This window comes from Antrostomus carolinensis, unplaced genomic scaffold, assembly GCF_000700745.2.
Source record: "Antrostomus carolinensis isolate BGI_N321 unplaced genomic scaffold, ASM70074v2 scaffold44462, whole genome shotgun sequence".
NCBI classification, from domain to species: Eukaryota; Metazoa; Chordata; class Aves; order Caprimulgiformes; family Caprimulgidae; genus Antrostomus; species Antrostomus carolinensis.
In genome coordinates this window covers 18,670-28,075 of record NW_010302518.1, presented here as the reverse complement: position 1 = coordinate 28,075, position 9,406 = coordinate 18,670, and the positions used below count along the sequence as shown (strand labels likewise).

At 41.0% G+C, this 9,406-nt stretch overlaps 1 protein-coding gene across 1 annotated transcript in view; it reads right to left on the bottom strand.

Annotated features, from left to right (window-relative positions):
* Positions 1-6,695: 6,695 nt before the first annotated feature.
* The window catches only part of LOC104521729 (teneurin-3), a 17,413-nt gene continuing 14,702 nt past the window's right edge, over positions 6,696-9,406 (bottom strand). Inside the window, exon 6 of the mRNA XM_010163812.1 lies at positions 6,696-8,311. Within this exon, the coding sequence (XP_010162114.1) occupies positions 7,556-8,311 (756 nt within the window). The 3' untranslated portion in view covers positions 6,696-7,555. The remainder of the gene's footprint in view (positions 8,312-9,406) is intronic.

The window sequence follows — 9,406 nt, the reverse complement described above, 5'->3', positions numbered from 1 at the left end:
TGACGGCGCGGGGCCAAGCAGTTACGGGAGCCGGTGTCTGTCCCGCCCCGGAACGCCGGTCGGGCTGCCGTGCCCGGGCAGGCGGGAGCGCCCTTTAATCGCTTCCCTAAAGCCTGAGCTTCATTGTGAGGTGGGGCAGGAGCCAGGAGGGAGAAATGTCCTGTCCCTGGGTAAGGCCGTGGCCGCGGTCGGTGCCAGCCCAAGGCCGCCCTGGCGACGCTGGAGGCAGCAGCTCCCCGTTTTGCACCGAGTAATGACCTGATACTGCCCCTCCGTCACCAGAGCTGACAGAGCATGAAACACCTGGGAAGGCAGCGTCGGTAATTGAGGGCAGTGTACGCTCAGGGCAAAGTGCACTCACTGTTGGCGCAGACAAGGTTTTATTATTTTATTTTACTTTTTTTTTTTTTTTTTTTTTTAAATGAACACTTGCCTCTGGATGCCTTGGAGACGTAAACATAGAGGTATATTGGCTCCTACTATGCTCGTGAAAAAAAATTAATAGAGAGCAAGGAGATTTATTTTAGTTAGTTTTAATAATCAGCTGCTATAAAAAGTAATAGAACAGCACATCTCTGCTGTGGAAACTGAGGGATGTTTTTAAAACATCTCAGCCTTGTGCTGTCCATTTAAAGATTCAGAGCTTTTAGAGTAATCTTGGTTGGCCTCAGTCTCTATCAAATAAATTCAGCTATTTAGGAGTTGGAAAAGGGGAGGGGATAAGGGGAAGACAAACCCAAGCCCTCTGGCCTGGCATTTACTGGAGTTACAAACTTTTCATTTTGATACTTTCTGTGAGGCTAAGTAGATGGTGCTGTCATCTGGTCTGAACTCCCAGCACCAGCATCCATTGCATGTAATTGCAATAGCCACCTGTTTTGCTTCTGGAAACTACTTCTCCTGTACTTTGTTCTAGTGGTCATGAAGCAGCGTTCCCCTCCCTGGTTTTGGGGTTGTTTTTTTTTTAGTACACAATTTCTAATGTGAATTTTACCAGAATTGCATTTCCACCCACTGCCTCTTCCCTCCTCCCTCACTTAGAATTCCTGAACTACAATGTGGTTTTTTTCTGCAAAGGCATTTAGAGTCTATTGTCAAGGCATCCTTTGGTGCTTTTTTTTGGCGGGGGGCGGGGTGGAAAGAGCTCTTTGTTTTTTTGACAAGCCTCAGATTTATGTGTCATGTCTCCTTGTGCACTGTCTCCCCAGGGTTTTTAACAGCACCTTCAGGATGTGTGCACCAGAACTGAATGCAAGAGTGTTGCTGGTGCCATATGCAGAGATAACATTGCTTTCCTATTTGCCTTATTTAACAAGGCCAGTAATCTCATTAAGCTTCTCCACCCCATGAGCTCTTCATTGCCACTGCTATTGTACTGGAATCTCACAATGAGTTATTTGTCTATTACGTGCTTCTCATTCTTTCCAGTCATTGCTTTCTTGTAGGCGGCTACAGACCTTTCATAGCAAGATTTGCATTTCATATACTGAGATATTTTACTTCTGGAGTTGCTTGTATTTAGAATGCATTTTGTTTGACTGGGCTTATTTCAGCGAGTGATCCATATTGTTCTGTATGACTGCTCTGTCCTAGCTATTATTTGCCACTCCATCAATTTTTGTCATCTGCAGATGTTGGCGTCACTAATTTTTTTTTTTTTTTTTTATATGCGCTTCCCCATCATTGTAGAAAATGGTGACTAGCACCTGGTCCTAGGATTATGGTTTTGTGCACCCCAATCCCTTCCATCCCATTTTTTCCCCCACTGGTTCTTGTCAGCAAACACTAGATAGACTTTTCTACAGCTTCACAGGCTTATAGTTATTGTTGTGGGCTGGTTGTTTTGTGGGGGTTTTTATTTTTAAATTGATGTAAGGTTAATTGGTTCATTAGATATGCATTTGTGTAATTTTAGCTTTAAAATGATTCCTGGGCTTGGAATGTGGAAATTCTTCATTGCATTGGGATAACAATTTCCTGTGTGCCTCTGTAGTGCATGGAGCTCACCCTGCTGTCTCGGACAGCTTAAGTGTTATTGAGTAACTGGAGCCAGTTGAAACATGTTGTCACCTTCCAGCCTGTTCTTAGTTTCTGAATTTCTTCCTTTTCCTCCCGAATCCCAAAAGGCTTTATTAAGACAGCTTTGTGGGAACCATTAACTCTATGCTGCATAATTACGTTACTATGACTTAGTTTATAGTAGGAAAGAAAAAAAAAGCATGTGTCTCTAGAAATTTATATTCCTCAATGACAGAATTTTAACTTAGTAAGTTAAAAGGTTTACTCAGTTTACCTAGAAAGTTATAGCAATTAACAGCAAGAGGCTTTACCTGCAGAACTACTAAACACAATAAGGTTGGTTCTGTGAAAACATGATGCTCTATTGAGCACCTGGGCTTGCTCTATTGAGCACCATGTTACTATGCTTGTTCTTTACCTTCCAAATTGCATATGACTCATGTACTTAAAGAAAGGGATGGTGTTGCTATTTAGCTTGCTTTGTTTAGAAGTGAGGACCAATATTTAGTATATTTATCTTTATTTAGGGATGCACGTCCTGTCGTTCTTGCACAGCTCTGAATTGCATGCGTTTGTGATGCTGGAAGTCAGACCAGGACGTGGGGGTTTTTTTCTAAGTTTTTTTTAAGGCATGTGTACAAATAGTGCAGTGATGATAGTCCCCATGCCAGTATTTGTGCGATACTGTGTGACCTCCCTCTCGCTGTTGCATTTCAGGCCACCTAATGCCAAGCCACCTCCCTTTCTCTCTCCCTCCCCAGCGCATCCCATGACTAAAGCAGGGCAGACTGCCCAGGCATCGGACAGTATGTGTGTTGTTGTTCCTCTGTCACCCTTGCAGTGCCAACTGCAATAGCCAGTAGTCTATCTTGTGATTAGGAGATGGCATGAAAACAAACCTTTTCACCCTGAAAGGCCCAAGACTAAGCCAGACAATTTTTAGTGATCTGCAACAAATACTCTGGTTTCTGGGCTGGATGAACAGACGGGCTGCATTTTTTCATATTTTGGTGGTGCACTTAATTAAGTGCTGGCATCCTTATTTATGTTATTCTTGTTGAAAAATGGGCTGGGGGGAGGAGCAGGGCTTTATCTGTTATTAGTTTTTTGACTTTTTTTATAGGTCTAGCCTAGGAACTCACACAGTTAAATTTGCCTCATATGGTCACTCTGCCACAAAGCTAAAAACTTCAGAGAAAAATTGAAGTCTTAAGCTCTGTCTGTCAGGGACATGTCAGCAACAGACCATGTGTTCTTTTTTCCCAGGGGAAAAAAATTGGCACCTACCCATCAATGAACTGGTTTTCATTTTGGGGTGTTTTTTTTTTTTTTTTTTTTTTTTAATCACTGAGCCTCAGAAACTTGTGTGTGCAGTCAAAGATCAATTTAATTTTACAAGCATTGCATGTTTAGTCCTTAGCACTAATTGGCTGTAGATGAGAAGCTGATCAGTCTGGTCGGTTTGGATGTGGCTTTGCAGTTAGGGGTAAGATCTCACTGTGCCTGTGCTGTTCAGTTTATGCTGTGTGATGCTCTCTGCTTTGGCTTATTTTTAACTGTGGCAGCTTCTAATAAGTGTAAAATAAGCAGCTTCTAATAAGCTGCTTAGAAGCTGTTTCTAATAAGTGTCTTTGCTTTGCGTTTCCCATCCCCAAGGAATTACACACTAGTCTCTTCCCCTTTTTCTTAAAGGTTCTCAAGCTGGCTGTATGTATAGCTGCAGCTTGCCATGCTGCAGTTAGCAGTAAGCCAAGGTATTAACACTTCTAGACTATTTTTCTTGTTTTTCTGAAAACAGAATTCAAACATTTTGTCATCTCAGATCCTCTACAAATGCAACCTATTATCTCGTAGACAATAAGTTTAAAGTGTTATTTTATGCAGCATTTTTTCTTTTACAGTCTTTCAGCTATAACTTTAAAAGTGCCTCTGAAGAGTGCCAGTGCTAACTGGTATTTTTTTTCCCCTTGTCAAATGCAAATCTCTCACTTCCCAAGTGTGAACATACAAAGCTCTCTTACTGGTGTGTGGTTTTGTTGTTTGTTTGTTGGTTTGGGTTTTTTTTAATAACAAAATTAGGCCACAGTTAACTAAGCAGAGTGACCGGATTTCTGCTGGATCAACATGTTATCAACTCGAGGTTGTCACTACAAAGTAAGTGTGGTGAAGTCTGCCTGTTCCAAGTAAAATCAAAGCAGCCTCTTGACATATAGCAGTGCTGAAGTCAGCAGTTTCTGCAACGTGGGTCTAAATGCAGATTGAAGGATCTCGTCTGTGTATGTATGTAACTACCAGGGCCAACCTAATTATTTATAATCAAATACTTTTAATCTTATTTTTACTCAGGAGGACATGAGAGAAAACAGTTCTAAGTGATTTTTTTGTTTTTCAGCTTTTCCTTCCCTATAAAAGATTTGGCTTTGTGAGGAGTATTTAATGTTTTCTCTAAAGTAGGCCACCTGAGAGATCCTATGGAGTAATTCACTTTGCTGAGTTGGCAGACAAGGCCGTTGGATAGAGTCAAAAAAGATACTGCCAACTGTGAAGCAAATGCATCAATACATCAGTTTGCTTCTTCTGATACGACGAAAAAAGCAATAGCACAGCTGCAGTATCTGACATACAGATTTAAAAAACAAATATAAACGCACGCACACACACGCATTGGGTTGGCTTTTATTGTAGAAAGCCTAGATGCAATCTATAGTTACCAATTTGTGGAAAATTCAGGACACATATAAAGTTAAGAAGGCAAATTAAAAGAACAATACAAATCAGACGAAATATACATCTCAAAATATCAGGATAGCACTTTGACTGGCATTGCCTAAAATACTTAGAATCTCCTTTCTTTTTTCTTTTTGTAATATCCTTCTTTTAATTATACATTTTTTTTCTTTAAAAAGATCTTTTGTTTATATATTCCCCAAGGTCACTATTTCCTGCAGGAGCATGTCCAGATCGCAAGTCTTTTTTAGCAAGAAATAGGCTCATTATACCTACCAACAAGGCCACTAATTGGCTTGATTTGACTTGATCTGAAATGATCACCGACAGATAGTATAATTTGTTGTTTATTGGTGCCAGAACAAAGGAGAAGGAACTGGTATGCGTCAAGTAGAAGATATATTTCATTGTTGACATGTTGTACAAGCTTTTCATATTCAAACAGAACAGAAACATTTGACATAATTTAGAATATGAGCCTATTTCAACAGAGAGCACTTACAGCATGCTAAATACAGTGCTGTGGAAGAGCCACCCAACAGAACTGCAAACACCTAGCATTTTACATCTTTAAAAAGAATACGTAGATCAATGACACGCCTCTGGGGTCTGACATATCATCCTCTCTAAATTTAGGGCCCTCAAGACTTCAAGGGTAGAAATACTAACAACTAATCTGTGCTTTCATTCTAATAGATGATTAGCATTCATTATATGTGTAATTAGTTCTGTATGCTCTACCAAATACACACATACAGTAATAGCACTGATACCGTAGATTCGGTAGCGACTTGGCTGGGAGAAATTAAAATCTGTTTATCAAACAATCCTAATGTGCAATTTAGAGTATGTAATACCATAGACTCTCAGAATACAAAGCAGTTAGAAAACTATTTTTATTACATCCACTTGAACCATTCATAGTTAAGACACGTTCACTTACGATGTTTTGTCATTATAATACATGGATAGAAATACTGTGTATATTTCAATGAACATCAAAACCCCCCAATTTTGTCTCATCTTAAAAATATTTATTTTTGTGGCTGAATTTAGTGCTCATGAGAGTAAAGCTCTAAGAATGGTTTCAGCCAAGATGTAGAACAGATGCCATAGATGCCACCACAGGCTTCCCGTAAGGAACCAGCTGCACACTTCAGTTCTATCCTGCAGCAAACATACTGGGCCTTGGAGCAGAGCACGCCAAACCATGCAGTGGTGTGGAGATGCAGACTAGGCACTAGAACTGGACCTTCCTCTCCATCCCCAGGTTCAGTGTTCACAGTAGTGGGATTTGATCTGCCAGCTGAAGACCAGGAGATGAACTGACTGAACAGCCTGCCTGCCTAAAGAACAATTCCGTAGCATCAGGTCAGAGGTACGCTTCTTCTATCTGGAATTATTAACATCTAAAAGAGCTGTATTATACAGAAGACAAAGTTGACATAACTGGATGAAACTACATAATTTCTTCTTCTTCTTCTACATACAATTTGCCAAGCACCTGAGAAACTATTCTCTCCATTGTGAAACAAAGCTTCTAAAAAAACAACAGAAACCCCACCTGGTATGAATAAATGTCCATTTATTACGTTAGGGCTGGAAAAAGACAAGGAAAACCCAACCTATTAAAGTCTTCCATCATAATAAACGAGACTTATTTGGTTACTGTGCCTTCTAACAATGACTGATGAAGTGGCACTGGCCTGGGTGACAGGAGAGGTGCGGGAGGGGAGGGAGCTGCGGTCTGATTTCAGCCAGCCACTTTGGAGTGTCCCATCCTATCAGCAAAGTGATAGATGCACAGCTTTAAACCTAATACAAAAATATTAACACTTTTGGACATTAGTCATCACTGTTATATCTCTACAATATAATCCTTTATACTGTACAGCTATAACATAAAAGGTGCAATTCCTTTTTCTTTTAAAAAAATCACACACAGCACATGTTTTTATCATTTTATTTTTAAGTATAAACTTTTTTAAACACTTTACATAAATTAACTCCTCTGAGACTAATATTTGATGTACAGTAAATTGTAATTCATATAAAAATCCATAAACAACTTGTCTCACATAATTTACAAAAAATCAGGGTTTCCTTTGCTTATCTGCAACAAGGATTCTACTTGCCATTTTCCCCCCAAGGCAAACCATGTTAGCATTGTAAAATCCATTATTAAATTCCCATGGTAGCATAAGTCACTTGTGCCAATGTCCTTTTAGAAAGCAGTACAGTTTAAAGCAGTTGGGTTGTCTATAAACAGTAATTTTTGCCCCACGTTTTAAAATTAACAGATATATACCACATCCTATGTAGTGAGAAAGAGAGAGAAAAAGAGAGAAAGAGAGAAAGAGACTACTTCTCGTAAGCAAAGGTCAACAATTCAGTAATATTTGGAAACACTGTATGGGCTTTTAATCTTAATTGAATACAGTGCCTCAAAGGAACAGACAGCCTGTTGCAAAATCTGTAGGCCTTTTTCTTTTCTTTTTTCTTCCTTTTTTTTTTTTTTTAATACTTTTCAGTCCAACTTGAGTGCAGCGATACGCATATGTAAACATATTCTTTAAAGCAGATCACCTTTAAGGTCATTGAGAAAAAAAAAAAAAGTTTTGTCATTAGCAGTATCATTCTTCTGGAAGGCGCTCTTTTCATCACAGAGTCTGTTCAGATTGTGCTACAGAAAAAATCTGAGCAAAGATGTAAGCTTAGGCTCAAGTAGTAATGCAGCAAAACAGTTTGGTCTCCTTTTTAGAAGACACTGGTACACAGTCTCTTTGGCAGCCTGAGCTAAGCCAGTGTGTTACCTCTTTCCTATCTCACTTTGTCTGAGGAACTGTATATTGTTAGCACTGTCTGCTAATTCTGGATATTGCTCCACAGAGAGTACATAGTACCCATCGTATCCTTGTACCTTTCCAGCACTTAGCAACTGCCTCTTTTCTCCTTCTGTCCACAACCTGGCGCCTTCTTCTCCATCTCTTACTCTCTGTTGTTCTCTGGCCCAGGCACTGGAAAGAGCTCTTTGCCTGGCTTGCTCCAGTATTCGGGCCTTCTCCTCATCAAGCGTCATGCCATAGCGGACATGAAGCGCTAAAGCACCATACTGCATTTCAACATCAGCAAACCTGCGAGTCCTGCCATTTACCACAGTGGTGGACTGGGAAACGGTGACGTTGATGCCGTTCTCCAGGGCCTTCCGCCCACTTGTCAGCCTCAGTGTCCCAAGGTCACTCTCCGGCGAGGTGGTCTTGATAAAATAGTGTGTGTCCTTTCCCTCAACGGTGAAATGCAAGTTTTCTAGGTAGTAGGCGTTGTTCAGAACAGCTGCCACTTTTATGCAGTCCTCATTTGCAATGTTGAGCACGTTTGTTTGCACTTTGCCTTGATTGACAGCAAGCATCACCCCTTTCCCAATCAGAGACTTCACGGTAGCAAACCACAGCCATGACTTCTCTCCACTGGATTTCCGTCTGCTGACCTGCACTTCTGCCATCTTTCCCAGGGAAAGGAAAGCCTTTGCTTGTCTCACCACTTGTTGCTGCACTCCAGAAATTGGCTGTAAACAAGAACAGACAGAAGTTTTACCAGCCATCTGTAGCCCTCTAGATGCCAAACAGCCAGGCTTTCTTGGTGTGCTGCCTGTGACCGACAACTGGATATGCCACAACTGACAGTGCCAAAGAGTTAATTAAATCTACATACTGCTTGTTCTGCTGAGTTACAAGACTATTTTGTTTGATAACGTTCAGTACTTTTTGACCCCCCAAGAGCTTGCACAAAAATAAGATTTAATTTCACAGGCTACTTACTGGGCTGCACAGGACAGACCTTTGCAATACTGAATATGGGTAAGAGCTATCTTACTACAGTGTCATCTCATCCTCTGAGCTTGTTTGACTGTGACTCCTGTCTAGCATGAGTCCATCCAAATTGAGATTTTTACAGGTCACGAAGCTGCACGTCCGAACAGGAACAAGCCCTTCTTTATGGTGAGTCAGGAGATAAGAGTCTCTTGGGTAGCTGCAGTCCAAGACCAAACTGCAGGGAGGCTCTCATAACCCCTCAAGCTGCTAAAGGAAGGAGCAGTATGACAGTGTTTACCGTCAAAGAGAAGGAAGTAAATGGTAGAGAGCAGGGAGGTGGAATACTGGGGACTGATGCCCTTTCCTGCAAATACTTGCAGAAACTGCTAAAAGGGTATGTGTGAAGAAGCTGTGGCCAATTCAGTTGCATGAGCTTCCATTTCACTCCAAGTATCGGCATGCTGCCTAAAAGAGGCGAGCAGCTTCTCGGCCTAGAACTTCAGACAAGTGCTATCCTACATACAGCAGAGTGCTTTGTTGACAGCAAAGACACAGCGCAATGAATGAAAAGAACCAACGGGCAAGTCTAAAATATACCAGCTTGGTATTTCATGTTTTATCATATCTGGGGTGTTCTTGTTGAAAAGGTAGGTGTGCTGTAAAGGGGAGGAAATAAGAGGTGCAGTTGTGAGGCACAAAAGCACAAGATGGAAAAGCTAGAATAGGAGAATCTGTTAAAGAAGTTGATAGTGACTGTTAAGAGCTATATGTAGCCCAGTATGCCAGGCGCAGAGATTCAAAAGATAGCTGGGGAACGGGACCTGGCAGCTTAACTGCTGTGGTGAGCC